General features: G+C 35.7%; 5 protein-coding genes across 5 annotated transcripts; all 5 read left to right on the top strand.

Annotated features, from left to right (window-relative positions):
* Window positions 1–1,096: 1,096 nt before the first annotated feature.
* LOC106354124 (ELL-associated factor 1) lies at window positions 1,097–3,116 on the top strand. The gene is made up of 4 exons (XM_013793988.3): window positions 1,097–1,390; window positions 1,468–1,841; window positions 1,941–1,983; window positions 2,522–3,116. Exons 1-4 carry the CDS (start codon window positions 1,273–1,275, stop codon window positions 2,998–3,000), a joined length of 1,014 nt encoding a protein of 337 aa, XP_013649442.2. The 5' UTR covers window positions 1,097–1,272; the 3' UTR covers window positions 3,001–3,116.
* A 131-nt stretch (window positions 3,117–3,247) lies between these two features.
* Window positions 3,248–5,275, top strand: LOC106354123 (beta-glucuronosyltransferase GlcAT14A-like). Its single transcript, XM_013793987.3, has 4 exons — window positions 3,248–3,957; window positions 4,183–4,258; window positions 4,339–4,454; window positions 4,530–5,275. The coding sequence occupies exons 1-4, from the start codon at window positions 3,474–3,476 to the stop codon at window positions 5,045–5,047; spliced, it is 1,194 nt and encodes a 397-aa protein (XP_013649441.2). The 5' UTR covers window positions 3,248–3,473; the 3' UTR covers window positions 5,048–5,275.
* Window positions 5,276–7,911: 2,636 nt separating this feature from the next.
* On the top strand, window positions 7,912–8,846 carry LOC106357209 (heavy metal-associated isoprenylated plant protein 20). Its single transcript, XM_013796887.3, has 3 exons — window positions 7,912–8,091; window positions 8,199–8,274; window positions 8,432–8,846. The coding sequence occupies exons 1-3, from the start codon at window positions 8,008–8,010 to the stop codon at window positions 8,722–8,724; spliced, it is 453 nt and encodes a 150-aa protein (XP_013652341.1). The 5' UTR covers window positions 7,912–8,007; the 3' UTR covers window positions 8,725–8,846.
* Window positions 8,847–12,626: 3,780 nt separating this feature from the next.
* Window positions 12,627–15,550, top strand: LOC106354122 (multicopper oxidase LPR2). The gene is made up of 3 exons (XM_013793986.3): window positions 12,627–13,044; window positions 13,737–15,194; window positions 15,283–15,550. Exons 1-3 carry the CDS (start codon window positions 12,802–12,804, stop codon window positions 15,334–15,336), a joined length of 1,755 nt encoding a protein of 584 aa, XP_013649440.2. The 5' UTR covers window positions 12,627–12,801; the 3' UTR covers window positions 15,337–15,550.
* Window positions 15,551–17,535: 1,985 nt separating this feature from the next.
* LOC125576344 (myb-related protein 308-like) lies at window positions 17,536–18,761 on the top strand. Its single transcript, XM_048736156.1, has 3 exons — window positions 17,536–17,816; window positions 17,983–18,106; window positions 18,207–18,761. Exons 1-3 carry the CDS (start codon window positions 17,777–17,779, stop codon window positions 18,631–18,633), a joined length of 591 nt encoding a protein of 196 aa, XP_048592113.1. The 5' UTR covers window positions 17,536–17,776; the 3' UTR covers window positions 18,634–18,761.
* Window positions 18,762–21,135: the final 2,374 nt, after the last annotated feature.

Below are 21,135 nucleotides of genomic sequence, written 5' to 3'. Positions count from 1 at the left end.
GTAGATAAAATATATTCTAAGAAATCCAAAATCTTAACTAGAAGTACAAGATTTTGTAAATACATTAAATTCCGTTGAAATTAAATTCTAACACAATCCGATATAAATTGAATAACATGTGACTTTAATTCATTTCATATGTTATCTAACAAATATCCAATCAAATAACAGTTGAATTTCACTTTAAATTTGAATTTTATTACTCTATTGCATTCATTAATTGAATAACACCTTTTTAATATAAAGAATTCTTTTGAAAGGATTCTAAGGACTAGTGTTGTCTCATTAACTACGACATATAAGATTGTAAATTCTATGTCGTATCTTTATCAAAATGATATAAATACTTGTGATAGTACATTTTGCATCAACCACAATAACAAGTTTCTCTGCTTCAACTTCAGATTCACGGAAATTCATAAAAATAAAATTCATCATAAACATAAAAATTGACGATTTATTTTTTTATGGTAGTTTTTATTGTAAGTTTATTTATTAAATATTTATTTTGGTTTTGAATGGTGATTAAAAGAACGAGGAGGAACATTCACTTCCTTATTATTCCTATAAAATTACACAATTTATATAAGAAATATTTTTTAAAAAAAAAATCTTTCTCATTTCTTTTTGTAGAGAATAATAGAAAAAAATTATTCCTCACCAAATTTGAGAAGAAACGACTATTCTCACTCATTCTTATTATTTGATTCATCTTTATTCTTTTTCTATTTATTTTTAGTATTCCTAAAATGATCACTATCTATATCCTTCATATTTATTTTGATCAAATCAGTTAAATAATTTAAATGAAATATCATTAACCGAATCTAAATTAATTACGAGTGCAGAATAGATTTTATACACAATTAAACAAAATGTAAACTTGAATTATTAAGGGTAATAATAGAATTTTGAACAGATAATATAAAATCGGTTTGGAGTCTTAAAATTTGGGTGGAAATCTTTGATCAGTTAATCCCACGTGGGAATAAAATAGCTCCCACAAACCAAACAGATCCACATGGGCACCACACATACGAAGACTTATCGACACGCGTCTTTTTATAATTGGTTAATCATATCCAAAGCGTGAACCGGATCCAAAATCCGGATCCCGGATCCGTCTCTTCTACTCAAAAGAGAAACCCTACGTGACTAGGCCCAGTTCCGGGTCACCTCCGAATTGGAGAACCTCGTGTCAAATCTCGATTTCAATCTCCTTCGTTGATGGATTCGCCTTGAATCAATCGGTTAATCGAGCTCTCCCGAAAGATGTCGAATCACTCCAGAGACGAACCCAGCACCGCCCCGAAAACAGATCAATGGTACGATCTCGTCCTCGGCTCCTCCGCTAAAGACGACTCCTCTCATAAATTCTGCACCTTGCGATGTAAGTTCCGATCTTTTCGATAAGTTTTAGGTTAAGATTAATCGTAATGATTTTGTTTAATGTAATTAATTGCTCAGATGAGTTCAAACCCGCTTCTATTGACAAGAAGAGGTCGGGAACTTTGCACAAGAAGAAAGATAACAGAGTCTCCGTTGAGTTTCAGAACAACCAGCCTGGTAAACCTAAGGTGACGTTTGAAGGTAGTAGTGAGGATTATAAGGATAATGACGCTGTGCTGTTTTTCGATGGGGAGAAGTTTCGTTTGGAGAGGTTGCATAGAGCTGTGAAGCAGCTGAGGCATCTCAGGACTCCTGGTGAATCTGCTGCTGCGGCGGCGGGGTCTTCTTCTCAGTCTGCTGTGGCTCCTCCTGTGGAGCATCGGGTGTCTCCTCCTGTTGGCCGTGCTGCTAAGTCTCCACATGTTAATAGAAGTTTGCTTCCAGATATGCCTGTGAGTTTCCTAATGTCTTTTGACTAGTCTATTGGATGTTGTTCAGGTTATTGATTTGGTTTATTGGTTGATGATGTTATAATGTGTTGCCTTCTGCAGGTTGAAGTTGAAAGAATCGAAATTGGGAAGCGAGAGAACTCAGGTTAGCAGTTTGTTCTAGCGAGATATGATTTAGCATTTTTAGTCCTATCTTATAGATGTATAGTTTTACAGAAGCGGGCTTTGGTTTTTTGGGATCATAAGGTTCACTGCATATAGTGAAAGAGAGCTTAACCTTAATACAATATGATAAACCTGTCTTAGTTCTCATCACTGTTCTTCATAAACTGCGGTTTTGATGTACATATTAGTGGTTGAGCTTGGTTGCTAGTGCATAGAGGTCTGATTTTCTAAAGAAACTCAAGCTCTCTACCTTGTAAAGTAGTCTTTGTTAATTGAGTTCTTCTGTCTGATCATGGGTCTCATAGCTGCCTGCTATGACTATTTATTTCTCTAGTGGTTAAGTATATAGTCAATTGAGATTTGAGACTAAGCAGGAATTTTGAACTGTTGTTTCGATTTGATTACAAATCCAAATTACCTTTTCTAAGCATGTATTAGCTATGTCTGTTTTTTTTTTGTTTTAACTGTGAGAACTAATGTGGTAGTCATAGTATCTAACGGAAAAAAATTGATTGCAGCCGAACCTGCCATCCCTAGAAACAATACACCTTCGATCTCACCAGTTGATGATGTCAAGAACGAAGACGGAGAAGAAGAGCATCACGATATTGATTTGGTTGACATATTCGGCTCGTTTACGCCAGAGAAGGACAATGCAGAGAAAGATAACGCTGATGTCGGTGGAGAATACGAGGAGAACTTGAACAAACAGCTCAGCATCACGGAAGAGGAGATTGCAGATGTGGACGACGACAGCGGCGGCGAAGGAGAGAAGGGTCTGAACGCAGCGGAAGCACTGAGAGCGCAAGTAAACTTAGAGGTGCAGCAAAAACGTGAAAGCTCAAGCTCAAGCAGTAGCAGTGGAAGCAGCAGCGGGAGCGACAGTGATGGTAGGAGCAAAAGCGTGAGCAGCGGAAGTGGGCAGAGTAGCAGCGGAAGCAGTAGCCGTGGAGGAAGTGGTGGGAGTGACGATGAAGATGAAGTCAACTCCGTGTAACAAAAATACAACAATATTACCAAACTTTAAAGACATTATTGTGTCTGAATATTTGGCTTTGAAGATCCAAAAGGTTAACTTTCACTTACTAAGAATGAACAAAGCAGATTTATAAATGCTATGGTCCAGTTCGGACATATAACAAATCCAGCTTCTACTCGTGTCTTAAAGCTGTCCCCACTCTACTCGCTATAATCGGCGCGTGTAAAGAAAATCCTGTCTCTAGAGGAAGGGACGTGGACGACACGCGCTAAAAGGGCCGTGAGTGGTGGAAGAAAGTGTGCTATTACTGTTAACAAGCGAGTTCAACAGACTGAGCAGCGGAGATCGAGAATCGTTGTCTTCTTCTTCTTCTTGAGAGCCTCCCAAGTCCAAATCTTTAACCCTACTCTCTCTCTTTATCTCTCCATTTTGTCTGAATCTCCCGGATCTCGTCCTCCACGTATGAGCTCTCTTTTGATCGGTGAAAACAGATGGGAGCTGAGAAGAAATGGCTATTCACTCTCTTCTCTGTAGTCTTCCTCTCCGTCTTCCTCCTCTTACTACTCTACTCTCTCTCTGCTTTCACCTCTAAGCCTTTCCCTTCCCCTATCCGTCACGGCCCTCATCACCCGCCAGCTTTCGCTTACTACATAACCGGAGGTTGTGGAGACGGCGACCGGATCTTTCGGTTGCTCCTCGCGGTTTACCACCCTAGGAACCGGTATCTTCTCCATCTCGGCGCTGAAGCTACTGAAGCAGAGAGGCTCTCTCTTCTCTCCCGCTTGAAAACTGTTCCTGCAGTGAACGCCTTTGGGAATGTTGATGTGTTGGGGAGAGTTGATCGTCTCTCTGACAATGGCGCTTCTAAAACGGCTGCTACCCTCCACGCTGTGTCAATCTTGTTGAAGCTTGGTCGCTCTTGGAACTGGTTCATTGAGCTTAGTGCCTTGGATTATCCCCTCATTACTCAAGACGGTATGTGATTCTTTTGTACTCTTAGATCTTTTGTTTTGATATCTCTCTTTGAGCTTGTTGTTATGTTTAGTTGAAATGTGATTTAGTGTTATTGATAACGACACTGATCTCTTTATTGCAGAATCAATGCTTTTGATATTTATTACATCCACTCACTTCTTATGTTTGTCTTCATATGACTTTGATTTCAAAAGTAACGTTTTCTCCACTCATGTTTGTTCTCAGACCTGTCTCATGTGTTTGCCTCGGTGAATAGAAGCATCAACTTCATTGATCATACTAGTGATCTTTCTTGGAAAGAGTAAGTATCATAGACTCTCCTTTTTTCTCAATCCCTTTCAATGTTAACACTCATGAATAGTTTCATTTATTTTTCTATAGATCTCAGAGAATCAAGCCTATTGTTGTGGATCCAGCACTATACTTAGCCAGAAGAACACAGCTCTTCACTGCTACCGAGAAGCGACCAACACCAGATGCTTTCAAAGTCTTCACAGGCAAAATATTATAACCTTATGTGAACTACATAAGCCCTTTATATGCTTCATTCTAATTTATAATATATCACGCAGGCTCGCCGTGGATCGTACTAAGCAGATCTTTCTTGGAGTATTGCATCTTCGGTTGGGACAATCTACCAAGAACCCTCCTCATGTACTTCAACAACGTGATCCTCTCTGAAGAATGCTACTTCCACACTGTTATCTGCAACGCTCCCGAGTTTAGTAACACGACAGTCAACGCTGACTTGCGTTACATGATATGGGACAGTCCGCCGAAGATGGAGCCACACTTCCTCAGCGTATCGGATTACGATCAGATGGCTCAGAGCGGAGCAGCTTTCGCTAGGCAGTTCAAGAAAGACGATCCGGTTATGGACATGGTTGACAGACAGATCTTGAAACGGGGGCGTTACAGGGTGACTCCTGGAGCTTGGTGCGCGAGGAGCCATAGTAGCTGGTGGACTGATCCTTGTTCGGAGTGGGGTGATGTTAACGTGGTTAAAGGTGGACCTCAGGCTAAGAAGCTTGATGAGACGGTAACGAATTTTCTTGATGATTTGAGTTCAGAAACTAATCAGTGCAAGTGAAGAAGGAGAATGGTGGGGAGTGTTGGAATCAGTTATACACACGGACACGACACGAGTTTACATTGTTTTAATGTCTGTAATGGTTTTAATTCTTTGACGGCTGATTGTATTTGTAAAGCGGCTGGTAGATTTCATTAGTTGTCGTCTACCTTCTTGTATCTGTATTCGTATCTTCCGCATAAACAATGGTCTTCTTAGTTTTAAAAAGAAAAAACAATTGTTTTGTTCTCTCGATTCTTCTGCTTCGCTTGGAAAGGAGGACATCTCTCTTGGCGACTCTGCTGTAGGGAGATAAATATTTTGGTTCAGGTTTGGTTTTGACTCAACTCAATAATTTTAAAAATGTTTTGGTTATTAATTCGATAATCTGTTAGCTCGGTTCAATTCGACATGTTTTGTATATCGGTTTGGTTTGTTAATCGGTTAGTTTAAAAAATAAATAATAATAAACCAAATCATACCGAACTACAGGATATCTGAGCAGGTAGAGATTGTTTTCTTTCCTAGCAAAAGTGCACAAACACAGTTGTCGGAATCGTGGTCTGATCTCTGATATTGCTTTTTCATAATCTTGAAGTTGTCCGAAAGCAAACTCATATCCTCCGGTAATAACAAAGCAGCTTAGACAGGAAGACTATACGGTCATAAATTGTTTGTTACTATATTTCTACTCTATACTCTAGTATATGTAGCTTTGTTACAATGTTTTGTGGTTTACTATTGTATCATGTTCGCGACAAAGCTACCAGTAAATCAAATCATGTTTAACTCCCTGATTAAAAATATCTAAAAAGGCAGGCTATGCTAAATGCTATTTTAAGTGTACTATATAATAGCCGTCGATTGTTAGTTCAAAAAAAATGCCGTCGATTGCTTAATGCTGAGATGTTTTTTCATTGACTATATCAGGATAATCCTTTTTGGAATTAACTTTATATCGGTAACCTTCGTTTTAGCATATTGTTGTTTTCTTTGGGTGGGGTCAAATTCTTGTATGATACTTCAATAAAAGGTAAAATTTCATAAACCATGGAGATCATGTGTGCCTTCTTGCCTATGTGGAAGAACTTTACTCTTATCGAGTACCTTATAAGGTTGATATGGTGAATATATTCTTACGATCCTAAAATGGTATATATTGCCTCGGTAAAAGTATTACTCAAATTTATATACTGATAAGGTAACATTAACCCACACGTGGTGGTACAGAAGTATATTTGGATCTAGGGCCCAGTACGTAAACTCGTTACAGTCATGATGGTTTAATTTCACTGTGTGCAAAGTTTTACGTATGCGCCATATTTGGTCACAGCTTCGGTTCAGATGTTTTATATATCGTGTGTGATTGTGGGAAACTTCTTAATATCAATCGAGTGCTAACACTGAGATGACAAACCATTTCAACTTATTGAGATGAAGGGACATCAATCGAGTGCTAACACTTAGATGACAAACCATTTCCATTTTAGATTAATACAAATTATACAAAATAAAGTTGTAATTAACTTTTTGTGATGTAAACAAACTATCTTGTACCCTCCCTCCTCACCAAAAATGGGTATTATAGTTGGAAGAGAAAACATAGAAAAATATAACTTTGTAAAAAGGAAAAAGAGGTCTACTAAGAATGTGATAATTAGGGTGTAAGAGAAGAAAATGCCAACGAAGTTTATAGGGTGGAAAGTATAAAGACAAGCAAAATGTATATATTAATGCAAACAAAAAAAAGATGTGGAGGGGCTTATAACTTATTATTCAAACTATATATAGACTTCATGAATAGTTTTCTTGAGTTGTCTACTTCTTAAAATCGGACCCCCACATACCCTATTTTCTCATGGAATCATTGCCCTTAAATCGCTATACATTCCTTTCTTACTTCTTTAATTAGTTCCATTACTATTCCCTTGTACTGTTTCTTACCTAAACTTTATGATTGAATGTGTGATTGATTGGTTTATCTATAAACACTATTTATCATCCATTCGAAATCTTCTATAAATCCAAAATAGCAAAACAGCTAAACAAAAAGGGTTGTGTCGTTTACAATAAACAATGAGTCAATGACAAGTATCCCATAAACTTAAAACTTTTTTTCGCTAATTATCAAATATTTTGCTTAAAAGTGAAAAGTTTAAGAAAACATAGGACAGGAATAAAATGAATGGAATGATGAAAATAATTTAACAAATAAAACAGACGTAAAAAATAACAAATAAAACATTGTATAATATACAGTATACTAAATGATTGCAAAGATCAAATAAATTTAACTTTTACAAAAATAATATCATATATTATGGGAAGTACATACCGACATAGCTATAGGTATAGGGTTTAATAATCATAACCAAATTTGTAATCTCTAGCTAGACCCATTTTAACACAAACCAAAAGAAAAGTTTAAGATGGTCAAAAGAAAGATCGAGACAACAATAATTGCCATTACCGATGCATTAATTTGACGCATGTGAACTGTGAGGTGATGTGAATAGGAAAAGACCTCTAATCCCGTGATATTGTTTTATGACTCAAGCATAGCAACGGATAGATAGATGACATTGTGAGCATAAGAAAACTATCACTTAATTTAGTTGCAGATTCTAACTACATGCTCCATTTAATAATCACCCTTTTGTTTATTCCATACTTAGTTTTAAATTGTAGTTAATCTAATATGAAACAGAAATTATACTTTTGTCCGAGACGTGTGAACAAGCCCCAACAACGGCCTCGTTGTCCGCCGTGTGATATTTGGAGGAACACATCATTAGAGGGCCACCTCTTAGTTATAAACACCTCCATAATCACACTTTAGGAATAATATGCATTTAATTATAACTTATTGATGTACAAATCTTCGGCACACTGCTTGCTCATTAAGTCATCAACTATATATATATGGTCGTCGAGTCGATAATATATGCATCTCTGATCTCTCTTGAGTCTTGTGAGAGAAAATGGGAGCTCTTGATTCTCTCTCTGAATACATCTCCGACTACTTCCACGTCTCTCGAAAAAGAAGGAAGCGTAAAGTCAAGCAGGTCATATATAATTTATAACGATGCTACTCAAAATGTTTCTAATCTATTCAAAGCCTAATATTTTACCTTTTTTAGTTTTGCTTAACATTTTCTTATTTTGGTGTCAGACGGTGAATATAAAGGTGAAGATGGACTGCGACGGCTGCGAACGCAGAGTCAAGAACGCTGTATCCTCCATGAAAGGTTCAAATTTCCCGCTCCTGCTAGCTCCTAATATCATAAATAATTTGTTTACCTTAATATTGTAATTCTTGATATCCATAATTACCTAAGTAAACACCAAAACCATTTCTATAAGTTATGAAAACAAGCCATTGAAATGAATCTAATAATGGCGCAGGGGTGGAAACGGTGGAGCTGAACAGGAAAATACACAAAGTGACGGTGAGTGGGTACGTGGAGCCGAAGAAGGTGTTGAAGAGAGTCGAAAGAACAGGGAAAAAGGCGGAGATGTGGCCGTATGTTCCATACAACGTGGTTGCATATCCATATGCAGTGGGAGTCTACGACAAGAAAGCTCCGGCCGGTTATGTGAGGAAGTCTGAGCAGTCTCAGCCGTTGCCTGGAGCTCCAGACGACGTGATCATGTCTCTTTTTAGCGACGAGAACCCCAACGCTTGCACCGTTATGTAATAAATAAAGTATCATTGTAATATTACTATCCACCGCACATAGTACTTAACGTTTTACTCCTTTTTTTGTGTGGTAATAATATGCATAGAGGAAGAAGCAAGTAGTATTTTCATTATTTATTATTGATCGCGTGTATCATTAGGGCTTTGGTTTGCCTTTTCTGTCATCAGTAGGTTTTAGAGTTTTATTAAAAAGATTGGTAACTTAGAAAGTCCCTAATGTTGTGAATGATAAGATTAAATCTTACCTAAGAGAGGCTTAAGAGTAACCGTAACAAAACTTTCGGGTCACTAGTAGTTAATGAGACTTCAGAAAGTTAGAAATCGCGTTTCTCATGATACAATTCGTTTACTGCACGAGTTTATCTGCTTGTTTTGTTTCACTAAAATATTTTTTTTAATCAGTTTCTTATGTGGATATATTTAAAAGAGACACCCTAGAATATCAATTAAATTATTTGTTTTTACTAAAATAGCTCTTAAAGATTAAAATGACCAAAACATATTTCATTAAAAAGGTAAATGATAATTATATAACTTTATTCTATAGATAAATTTTTCAAAAACAAAAATTTATAATATTTTTGAACAATTTTTTTTGTCGAATGTTTTTTCTTATTTTTTTTAATAAACGATTTGTCTTTTTTTTTAAAGTTTAGGAATCTTTCTTGAATATCTATGTATAATATCTTGATGAATTTAAGTTTAGGAAAACCTTCATAAATGTATTATATATTCTTGAATTTGCGTTTAGAAATTCCTTCTTGAGTAAGTCTAAGATTTTTCTAAAATTTAGGAAAATAATTATGTATAATATTTTCATAATGTGGAATACATTCTGTATTAGAATTATATATATATTATATGATATTTTAAACATGTTTAACATCTTCCTAAAGTTTTCGGAACACATTCATGATTTTATTTCAGCGAAGACATTCATGAATTTGATATCTAAATTTTATAAAAATATTATACATATTTAAAAGCATCTTCGTAAATTTTCAAGAGATGTTATAGATTGAGAAATGTTTTCTTAAATATGCATACAGATAAAATTGAGAAAAAATGACATATATATTTACAATTTTTTCCTAAATTTGCATACAAGTTACATTAAAAAAACCTATTAACACATGAATTCAGTCTTGAATTCAATTTTTTCAAACTCGGTAAGATATTATACGCATTCAGAAAGAGATTCATAATCTTTTGTTTAAGAAAATTTGTTTTCTAAAAATGAACAAAAATTGAAAAAGATATTTTAATTTTTTAAATATTTTTATTTATACATTTAATAAATAATCAATTAAAATTATAAATGAAGATATAACTGTCATTTGGTCATTGCAAAACTTATTTGGTTATTTTAGTTTTTGGTTATTATTTTAAAAATAAAAACTAAAAATGATAAATACCAAATTTGCTCTATATTTAACTGCATTTAGGTATGTAGTTTTTTTGGGATTAATTCGTATTATTTATTGTGGCTGCATAGAATTCAGGTTTGGTTCAGATATTTGAGATAGTGGGGGTGATTGGTAGTTGCTGTAAGTGCTGTCCACAGCTCTATTTATTTCCACAGCACCAAATTCAGAGCAATCAAGCTTTAAATTTTTTTTTGAAACCACAGCTCTTAAAATATCCTACAGCTGTACAAGTGCTCTGCAGAGCCAAATATCCAAAGCAATTTTTTAGTGCTTCAATAAAATTCTACAGCAATAAAATCTAAAGCCACAGCAAAAAGTCTACAGATTTTTTTCTACAACAAAATATTTAAAGCTACAGCCATTACCAATCGGACCCAGTGTATAGTTTCTCAACCGCTCTACTGATTTTCATAATTCGATTCGGTTCCCTTTTTTTCTATTGGGCCAACTTACAAAGAAGAATCTATAGTAGACTAGCATGTCTCTCGTTATGGGCATTCTTTTGTTCTACACAACGATCATGTGTTTCTTCTACCCATACTCTTATTATAGGCCGAAGACAACCAAATAACAATTGTCTTGTTCTTCTTACCCTTCAGGTCACTTGAATTTATGAAAGGTACTGTTTCTTACTTTCAACTCTCCAGAATTTGTTGACAGTGTGGCATAGCCAAAATGCTTTTGCGTGGGTTTCATTTTTCTTCTTTTTTTTTTCAGCTCAGCTCTCGATCTGGTCAATTTTATTTAGTGATGATTGGTTTTCGGCTTTATTTGCTTTGAAGCGGTGTTTTGGCTCCGGTTAGCAAACAATTTCTTAGTTACCAGCATTGTTTTTGCTTTCCTTGTCGGACATGGCTATTTAGGTATATATCCCTTCAGTTTCTAAATTTTTATAAATAATTTGATGTTCCAATATATAAAATATATATAAAATATTTTCATTTTTAGATAATTTTTATTTTATTAAAAAATGTGTAATCAATTATATTTAATAATCTATTTTGTAATCGATTGAATACTATTAATTTATAATTTTGATGATATTTTTAAGACAAAAAGTAATGTTTTTAATATATGTGTATTTATCTAAATATCTTATATTTAAAAAATGAGGGAATATTAGTTTAAAAAAAATTGAGTAGTTCAATTACGCTCTTTTGGAATTATTCAGGTTTTATCTTTTCAGTTTTGGTTTGATTATTTATAGGTAGTAGTATATTAATAACCGACAAATATTCAAACATTTACAAAGTCGGATTTGGTTTGATTTTTTTGTTCTTAAATTACCCCAAGTTAATACAAAACTATCCGATTATTCAAACTTTGTCCTAAATATTCAGAAATTTATAAAGTAATTTATTATATCTCAAAAATAGTTTTGACTTGTTCCCAAAAGAAATATTAACCTTTGCTGATTTTGTGAGACTCAAGACTTCATAATATCAATGAAATCCTCAAATGACAAAAAAAGTCAACTAAAACTGAAAAAAACTTGATTTTAGAACACACCAAATTTTCAACACTCTCAGCCAGGAGTATATACTATAGTATTCTTAATGTTCCCTGAATGATAAATGAACTAATAGATTGTTTCTATTTAGTAAATAACAACCCAGCCGTTGTAGTATAGACTAACCACATTAGCACATTACTAAAAAACATTGTTGCTATTCGAACTTGAAAAAGCTTAGTGGAGTTGATCGAATTAATTGTCTGAAGGGAACTTTGCTCTAAGGGGATCTTCATCTCTACTCTTTTTTTTCTTCTAAAATGGAGTAAAAATAAATATGGAGTAAGGAATAGTCCAACCCAACTCTATATCTCACTCTATAATGAAATTTACTCCATAAATGAAGTAATCTATTTTTTGTTTGTTCATCAATCTATTATGGAGTGGGAAATGAAGTAGGGTTAAAGCAATTTTACTCCATTTTTACTTTAACTTTATTTTAGAGAAAAAAATGAAGTTTTACATTGGAGATGCTCTAATGCACATATTCTCTTGAAAAATTTCCCGGACTAAATTCTACAAGATAAGTGATTTAATATAGATTTGATCAACAAAAAAAATTATTTAATATTCAGCTGAAAGTAATTCAATTTAATAAAAAAAATGAATAACACAAATGTTCATTTCTGTATATTAAAAATACAAACGGTCATTGAAAGTCTTCTTAATACACTTGAATGAGAATCATGTAATCAATTAGAACAAAAAAAAATCAAAGTTTTACAATGGGACTAAAATCTTTAACTAGTGATACTAGTACAATTGAAATTAACCACATTGTAGCTTTTGAACTTCGTCGACCAAATCTGCATAGAAATCTTTAAAAAATCAAATAATCTTGAAGACAAGGAAAAAAATCTAAAACACATCATGTACAAATAAACCGAGAAAGTTTTAAATTGTGGTTATATTCCTTACACATATATGACATATATACCAAAAAAAAACATTAGACTTTACATATACAAAACAAAATCGAAGACTCAAGAGTCTCAAAGCAAAGGGCATAAAGCTATCACACACCACAGATTCACATGTATAAATATACAAAACCCCAAAGGACTTGTTCAACTTCTCTTCTCAACTTTTAGACTTTTCTTCCAACATATTTACACAACTAGTGAAGAAAAACAAAGACATGGGGTTTGTGCTTTGTCGGAAAACGATGACCAGAGTGATGTTGCTGCTCATCGTAACAATGACTTGGTTCGTGGCCGGAGACGCAGGAGGCACGAAGCCAGAGGAACGACTGTTCAATATTGAGAAGCTAGAGATGTTCGTGGATAAGCTTCCTCATATTCCCACTCTTCATGGCTTCCACATCGTCAATGGCGTTCTCAAACCCAAATCTCTTCAAATCGGCATGTTCTTCAAGAAATGGGTATTTTCTTTTTTATTTCTTTCCTTTTTCTTGTTTTTCCTGACGCTATTTTTAGTATTGTTATTAAATTTGATTTACTGTCAAGTCTTTCGTGGGAAACCAGATCATCTCCATTTATGTCGTGAGGCTATAATTGGCCAAAATATTTAGATGGAAATACATACCATCCACCATTCGGTGATATACATCTGTATTACATGCAAGAAAAAGGCTAAATTAATTTTGAGTTTGAACTAATTAGTACTAGCAATCATAGAGATTAGTGAGGCTAATCGCTTTTTAGGTGGCTACGGCTCCTCGTTGATAAAGTTATTAGAATAGATTCGTTTCACTCTTGTCCTCACTTATTTGTTCTCTTAGGAAAATATCTAATATTTTTAGTACCGACGAATCAATGCTCTTTCTTTTATGACTAGTCAGATTTAATATTCTTGGCTCTCTCTTGACACTTGTTCTTGATTAATTGCACTATGAACAACATCAAATAATACATTCTTTGTTTTTCTTCTTCTTTTCTTTTAGCATATACATTTTGATTAGAGCTTTAGCAACTTAGTAACCCACTAACCATTGAATAATGATTACCATTCTCCCACTTAGGCTTAGCTAATTATGCTCCCATACTTTAAATTATTTAATTAGTTTGCTAATCAATCGAATGATTTGTATTTTGAATATTCTCCAAACTACAGAAATTCCACAGAGATTTGCCTGCCACGCCAGTGTTCGCATACGGTGTATCGAAGCACAAGGCAACAGTCCCCGGACCTACAATCGAAGCCGTTTATGGCGTCTCCACCTACGTGACGTGGCGAAATCACCTCCCTTCATCTCACATCCTCCCTTGGGACCCAACAATCTCCCCCGCCATCGCCAAACGTGGCGGCATTCCCACGGTGGTTCACTTACACGGCGGAATCCACGAACCTTCCAGCGACGGTAACGCTGATTCCTGGTTCACCGCCGGTTTTAAAGAAACCGGAACCAAATGGACTAAACCGACGTACCATTACGTCAACAAGCAACAGCCTGGTAACATGTGGTACCACGACCACGCTGCCGGGTTGACCAGAGTCAACCTTCTCGCAGGTTTGTTAGGTGCTTACATTCTCCGACACAGCTCTGTCGAAACGCCTCTGAACTTACCCACTGGTCGCGAGTTTGACCGGCCGTTGATCGTGTTTGACCGGAGTTTCCGCAAAGACGGTTCGATTTACATGAACGCGACCGGGAACAACCCGACGATTCATCCGCAGTGGCAGCCGGAGTATTTCGGCGACGCGATCGTCGTGAACGGGAAAGCTTGGCCGAGACTAACCGTCCGCCGCCGCAAGTACCGGTTCAGAATCATAAACGCTAGTAACGCTAGATTCTTCCGGTTCTTCTTCTCCAACGGTCTCGATTTCATCGTCATCGGTTCGGACTCGGCTTATCTAGCTAAACCGGTTTCGACCAAATCGGTTCTCCTCGCTCCGTCTGAAATCGTGGACGTCGTCGTTGACTTCTCAAAGTCAACGTCGAAGACGGCGATACTAGCCAACAACGCACCTTATCCTTACCCATCGGGAGACCCCGTGACAGACGAGAACAGCAAAGTCATGAAGTTCACAATCAAGCACAAATCAGAAACTGACACGTCATCCATGCCGACAAAGCTGGTCCAATACCCGCACGCTGACGTGTCAAAATCGGTCCGAACGCGTTACATAGCTATGTTCGAGTACGTGTCGAGCGCTGACGAGCCGACACATCTATACATCAACGGCTTGCCTTATAACGCTCCTGTAACGGAAACTCCAAAAATCGGCACGAGCGAGGTGTGGGAAGTGATTAATCTGACGGAAGATAACCATCCGTTACACATTCACTTGGGACTGTTCAAAGTACTGGAGCAAACGGCGTTAGTGGAGACTGAGAAGTTCACGGACTGCATGACGGAGAAAAACGACGCCGTGAAGTGCCAGATCAGCAAGTACGCACGTGGGAATAAGACGGCGGTGACGGCACACGAGCGGGGATGGAAAAACGTGTTCAAGATGATGCCGGGACATGTAACGAAGATCCTCGTTAGGTTCTCTTACGTTCACTCCAACGAGTCTTATTACTCCTTCGACGCCACTCAAGAGCCAGGCTACGTCTACCATTGCCATGTAAGTTATAGTCGATTAAAATTAAAATAGTTAGTTTTTCTTAATCCGTTTTCGATGGAAGCTAATTATATATATTTTTGATTTGTAGATATTGGATCACGAAGACAATATGATGATGAGACCTTTTGAGATGGTCAAGTGATAAGATTTTTCAGGAAGATGGATGGGGATACATACGGTTATGTAATTCTACAGAAAACAACGTAGAATTATGGAATGTGATATGTGTAGTAAGGGAGGTTTTACTCCACAAAGAAAGATATAAATGACTGCATATCCGAGATAAATCTCAAAAACATTGTTTTTGTGTGGAACTTATGTTTTGGTGGTGATATAATAACAATATTAATCAAAAATGTAATTGTCTCCGAGAACAAAATATAACTAAACCCTTAGTCTGGTATCTAAAATGATTTTTTTCTAAAGAGACAAGCAACATTAAACCTTAACAATCAAATCTCATGATAAGTTTTTTTTTACGAAAGAAGGGGAATGTTAAGGAAGGTGTGAGAGAGTTCTTGAAGAGATGCTGGAGAATGGCTGTTTTCCTAATAAAACGACGTTCTTGATATTGTTCGAGGGGTTGCAGGAGTCAGGGAAAGAAGAGGATGGGATTAAGGTTATTAGAGATATGTTGGGCCGTAAGATATGTATCTTACGGACCTAGATTGTGAAGCCCGTGAAACCTGGCTCTGATACCATGTTAGATTCGGGTTTATTATGGGCTTCCAACTCAAAATCAATTGGCAATTAGTGGATTGACCCTAACCCTTTATATATTACTTAATGTCCCATTGATTTTCCAATGTGGGATATACATATCCCTTAATAAAGGTTGTGTCGATGGCTGTTAAGAGCGGGAAAGTTGATAGAGAATGTTGGGAGCTTTTCTTGAGGAAATTTGCTGGTGAGCTAGATAAAGGGGAGGTGATTCTTAAAGAATTGTTGCATGAAGTTTCTGTCTCTTGAAGAAGCAAGGTGGTTCTTAAAAAAATAATGTTATAAGGGCAATGGATTGGGGTCGATAATCTTGATTCAAGGGATTTGGTAGCACATAGCTTTATCAAAGGTTGGTTGGGTTTTGATCTGCTCCAAGGTAAGTACAACCCTTTGATCTCATAGCTCAGAGAAAAAGGAAGAAGATGGCGTTTGTGACCACTGCGGAAGTCTGTGAGCTATGAGATCAAAGGGTTGTACTTACCTTGGAGCAAGGAAGGACTTGGAGAGCAACGAGTTCCAGTTAATATTGCAGGGACTCGGATTTGTGATGGTGAATGGGTTTATGCTGATACTGATGGCATTCTCGTCTCTCAGACTGAGTTATCCGTTTAATACAAAAAAGCTCGTCTTCTTCCTTTTGTTGTATTGGATCAGTTTCTAAGAACACATGAACTTGGTTACCCCGATGATGTTTACATGATGCTACTGCTCTTTATCTGTTTTAGACCGGTTATGTTACAGTTTTTACAATTTCCGGTTTATTAACACACACAAAAAAACAAGAAATCTGATTACTATGTAACTGGGCTAATAACGATGGGCTTTGACGGGTCCTATAATACATTTAATACGGTTGAAATTGGGTAGGTGATAACTGGTAAGTGAGAGAGGGGAAGAAGAGGTGAATGATTAAACAAAATCCCTCGGACTCTCTAACCACCAGTCAATTCAACTGAATACTCGTGTTTCTTCGATCTTATCCGTGTCCTGCACCCACACTTTGTAGTTTGTCCCTTTCTTTCAATTTATCGCGTCTCTCAATAATTTGACATTTCTCTTCAACTTCCGGATATAATCAGTTATCTATATTCCCAAATAATTTTGAGCCACTTACAAAATATCTTCTTATATTCATTATTTTATTTGCTGAAATATCTTTTTTTCCTATTTTTTGCTGAAATAATTGGACAAAATATGTACGAGACTAATGAACTGATTTTGTAATTCTGGATATATTTCTACCAATTGTATTTATTTTGCCAGTTCATAATTATTTTTTGTTATATAATAAATTTTTATTCATTGGGTATAATTTTTTATCAATTCATAATGTTAACAGATATTTTGTATTAATATTTATTTTTATTAATTTTTTTTTCCAAACCGGATAACTGATTGAATAAATTTATATTGGTGTAAAGTTCCTAGTTCACAAAGTTATCTGTCTGGGTAAAGATCTTTTTTTCTACACTATCAAAACCATATAGTTTGCGAGAAAGTATGTACCTTTTAAAAATATGGATCCGAGAGAGGTTTGGATTGGAATGATATAGGTAAGGCATATTAAATGCAAGCTCTTTCCACATTAATGAGTCTACGGGTCAGTGAGCATAACCGTGGTGGTAATGTCTATTAGAATTGAATAAATGTGGGACCATTTAACACATATCATGATGTGTTCTTCTTCTTCCTCGTCCAACTATTATTGATTTGACCATGCACGCTTCTCTCAACCCACCGGTCCAAGTCAAACTTCTATCCACATAGCTATCATCCCCCTATATATCAATTGCTTCTCGTAAACAACCTCACAATCAATCAACTAACAATAGAAACCTACCAGTCTCTCCTTTGAAAAAGAAATGAACAAAATTAGCCACGGCGCTCTCTCTCGGCCTTCCGGTAACGTTTCTTGTTCCATATTGTGTATTGTCTTTCATATGACCAAATTCTTCATAATTGAAGATCGGTATAGAAGTCATAGATTACATATATGTACATGTGCACGAGTGAGTTTGCAACAAATGTCGTTTTACTTTGTGAAATTTAATCCCTAATCATGTTTTAGGAATGCTGCACCGTGCCAAGAGGTATAGAGGGAGAAAGTACGCAAAGCCAGAACTTAAAGAAAGCAACTTCTCAAAAGACGAGGACGATCTCATCCTCAAGCTTCATGCACTTCTTGGCAATAGGTTTTCATTCTTCTTCTTTAATTCAATTTCGAGCGTTATTATAAAAATATACCATAATGTGAATGTTTGTAATAATAAGATTTTGATGGTGCGCTTTCAGATGGTCACTGATAGCGGGAAGATTGCCTGGACGAACCGACGACGAAGTAAGGATCCATTGGGAAAGTTACTTAGAGAAGAAACTCATGAAAATGGGAATCGATCCAACTAATCATCGTATCTACCATCACACCAACTACACTTCTAGACGATTCATCAATGCCTCGTATAAGAAACATGAAACCGATATTATTAGTGATCAATCTTCTTCGGTATCTGAATCATGTGATATGAAACTATTACCCGTTTCAAGTACCAATTGCTCTGAGGCTAATGCTAGTTCTGGAAACAGCCGGTTGCCTGACCTCAACATCGGTCTCGTCCCGATAAAGACCGTGACTTCTTTGCCAGTTGGCTCCCTTCAAGAACCTAGCGGATCCTCTAACCATGGTTCAACGAGTCAAGAAACACTTCTTCTTTTTCAGTGAAGAAATGTACTGTGAGATGAGATTAAGGAAAACTCTTTGTCAAAGTACTATTCAAATTATGTATTTGTTTGTGCACATCTTCATATATACCTACCACTTGGTAATAAAATGATTTTTGAAATTTTTAATCCCGAATTGAAAATGTTCCGCTGATTTGCATCAGACTCTTTTATCAACTATTCTCTTAATCAAATGTCAGGTTTCTTTTCGTGTGGAACCATTGGTATAAGTTAACCGGTAATCGGTTCAGTGAAGCCGTAATATATTAGCTATCAGAGAGAAGAAAATGGGGTGCACGTTTTGAATGGATGCTTTCCACGACAGTAATGAACTAACACACTTGAAATGGAGAAGTATGTTCATCTTCTTCCAAACTATACTTATCTTTTTATGCAAAAGCAATTTAAGTCTCTCCTAGCAAAAGGAAATCTATCTTCTTTTTTGGAAGAATATTAAATTTAGTTATCTTTTTACAACATATGTGGTCTTTTATCGAGATTTTAAGAATCTTTTGAAACTTAAAACAAAATTAAAATGGAATCTATTACTACTATTATTGATTTTTTTATTCCTTAATCAAAAGACTATTGCTGGATCAACTAACTAATTCTTTACCCTAAAATAAAAACAATAGTTTTTATGAGTACTTAATCAACTAACTATTTCTTGACCCCCAAAATAAACTAACTATTTTAATTAATTTGAATTATTATTTTTTGCAATATATATATAGCACGTAAGTATTCTTGCGATGAATAACTGTAATAGCATTACATATTGACATGAAAAATATTGTGCGTTCTTTTGCAAAAAAAAAAAAAAAGAAAAGAAAAATAGGTGCGTAGTGATCATTTGACATTAAAAGTTTGGTTTGATGACTTGGTGTCTCTATTAGGACACACATCTCTCTCAGAATCTACATCCAATGGATTATTTGATCCATATTGATGCAATGCGGTTAGATGAAGAAGACTGGCGCCTACTAAAATAAAGGCGAATAAATGATAAAGACTAAAAAAAATGATTTAAGGTGGCATTGTCCACGGAGAAACCACCCCAAAGCCAAATCACTATGGTATCTTCTACTACAGGTAAGGAGCTAGCTAACCTTGTAACTATTGTAACTCCCCAAAAGCTCGTCTGACTCCAAGGTAGTTTCGTTTTGGTGTCAAGAGAATCGTTGGTAATTTAGACCAGTGGCGGGAGGCATCAGATTCTTTGACATGGGTCAGTTTGATAACTAATGTGTTTTATATGGGTTAGTATGCTAATTATTTCAGATTTTTCTTTACAAAATAGAGGGAATTTTTCTTTTCGCATGGGTCAAATGACGACCATGGTTCTGTGCTAATTCCGCCACTGATTTAGAGCAAACCTGGAAATAGAATGAGACGATAGAGGGGTCCTTTGACGACAGTGTTTGAATGTACAGTGAACAAATATATATATGATTACATATCTCGCAAAAATTATTGCATATAACACAATCCAGATGTACTGATCAGAGTCCTCTTGATAAAATTTCGACCAAATGCCTAAATGATTAGCAATAGTTGCCCACATAATAAATTTATTATTAAGACTCACAATAGATCCTTAAAACACTATGACCAAAAGTTCTAGTATTTTTAAAAAAAAATCATTCACTCCCAGTATTCTGATTATTAATTATTATTATTTTTTTTTTGATCAACTTCTGATTATTAATTATATTATGTACTAAAGATATAATAGCAAATCAACATACTTGATGCTTAAGCATGGAAACTCAAAGAGAGACACATAAGCTCCTCTAGTATCACAAACACCAAACTGCAGGGTGTACTGGATCAAGCATTTTATTTGGTATACATTTTTATTTATGATTGGTTGGATTTATTACCTAGTGGCATTAATTATATTTGTGAGAAAATGCTTAATGTAGTCATAGTCTGTACTCTCTGTCTATCATGTCTTTCAAATGAGTTTGTCTTGGATCTCGTGAAGAAAATCTAAAAGGTATTAATAATGCGGCCCTGGAAAAGAGATATTTACGCCCACAGACACAATTCATCTTATGAATTACACTTTAAGACACTTTGGTCTTAGTGGACACTTTCTCTTAGTGAAATGTCTAGCTTAACCCTCACCTCTTAGTGAAAGTGGGTTTCATGAATTCTCTAACCAGAACAATTGGTTTTCCTAACTAGTAAAAATAAAACAAATAATATATTTTCAGATATTTTTTACTTGAATTTTGAAAGAGTCTATCTTTTTTTTTCTTTTTCGTTTTGTAGATTTCAAGAGACAAACCCTAGTTTTATCTCTCCCCCGATTTCTTGTAGATCTAGAAACTCAAACCTTCGCCAAACCGTAATCAAGTTTCTAAAAATCAGATCCTCTCCGGCGATAGTTGATTTCATCATTAACCACAGCCAGCCACCGTTGATTGAGAAAAACCCGCCATGGAAGGTGAGTTCCGTTTCGTACTCTGTCTCCGCCGCCGTTGTTCCTTCATCTTCC

Source organism: Brassica napus, chromosome A7 (assembly GCF_020379485.1).
Source record: "Brassica napus cultivar Da-Ae chromosome A7, Da-Ae, whole genome shotgun sequence".
In the NCBI taxonomy this organism is placed as follows: Eukaryota; Viridiplantae; Streptophyta; class Magnoliopsida; order Brassicales; family Brassicaceae; genus Brassica; species Brassica napus.
Note: the sequence above shows the minus strand (reverse complement) of the source record. Positions and strands in the feature narration are given on the sequence as shown.

Excerpts from the sequence above, each read along its gene's own strand:
- LOC106357209 (XM_013796887.3), top strand. The coding sequence starts at position 8,008 with ATGGGAGCTCTTGATTCTCTCTCTGAATACATCTCCGACTACTTCCAC. Across the intron at positions 8,092-8,198 it reads GGAAGCGTAAAGTCAAGCAG|ACGGTGAATATAAAGGTGAA; the intron begins GTCATATATAAT and ends TTTTGGTGTCAG. Across the intron at positions 8,275-8,431 it reads CGCTGTATCCTCCATGAAAG|GGGTGGAAACGGTGGAGCTG; the intron begins GTTCAAATTTCC and ends ATAATGGCGCAG.
- LOC125576344 (XM_048736156.1), top strand. The coding sequence starts at position 17,777 with ATGAACAAAATTAGCCACGGCGCTCTCTCTCGGCCTTCCG. Across the intron at positions 17,817-17,982 it reads CGCTCTCTCTCGGCCTTCCG|GAATGCTGCACCGTGCCAAG; the intron begins GTAACGTTTCTT and ends ATCATGTTTTAG. Across the intron at positions 18,107-18,206 it reads CATGCACTTCTTGGCAATAG|ATGGTCACTGATAGCGGGAA; the intron begins GTTTTCATTCTT and ends GTGCGCTTTCAG.
- LOC106354122 (XM_013793986.3), top strand. The coding sequence starts at position 12,802 with ATGGGGTTTGTGCTTTGTCGGAAAACGATGACCAGAGTGATGTTGCTG. Across the intron at positions 13,045-13,736 it reads GCATGTTCTTCAAGAAATGG|AAATTCCACAGAGATTTGCC; the intron begins GTATTTTCTTTT and ends TCCAAACTACAG. Across the intron at positions 15,195-15,282 it reads GCTACGTCTACCATTGCCAT|ATATTGGATCACGAAGACAA; the intron begins GTAAGTTATAGT and ends TTTGATTTGTAG.
- LOC106354124 (XM_013793988.3), top strand. The coding sequence starts at position 1,273 with ATGTCGAATCACTCCAGAGACGAACCCAGCACCGCCCCGAAAACAGAT. Across the intron at positions 1,391-1,467 it reads TAAATTCTGCACCTTGCGAT|ATGAGTTCAAACCCGCTTCT; the intron begins GTAAGTTCCGAT and ends TTAATTGCTCAG. Across the intron at positions 1,984-2,521 it reads TGGGAAGCGAGAGAACTCAG|CCGAACCTGCCATCCCTAGA; the intron begins GTTAGCAGTTTG and ends AATTGATTGCAG.
- LOC106354123 (XM_013793987.3), top strand. The coding sequence starts at position 3,474 with ATGGGAGCTGAGAAGAAATGGCTATTCACTCTCTTCTCTGTAGTCTTC. Across the intron at positions 4,259-4,338 it reads AGTGATCTTTCTTGGAAAGA|ATCTCAGAGAATCAAGCCTA; the intron begins GTAAGTATCATA and ends ATTTTTCTATAG. Across the intron at positions 4,455-4,529 it reads TGCTTTCAAAGTCTTCACAG|GCTCGCCGTGGATCGTACTA; the intron begins GCAAAATATTAT and ends TATATCACGCAG.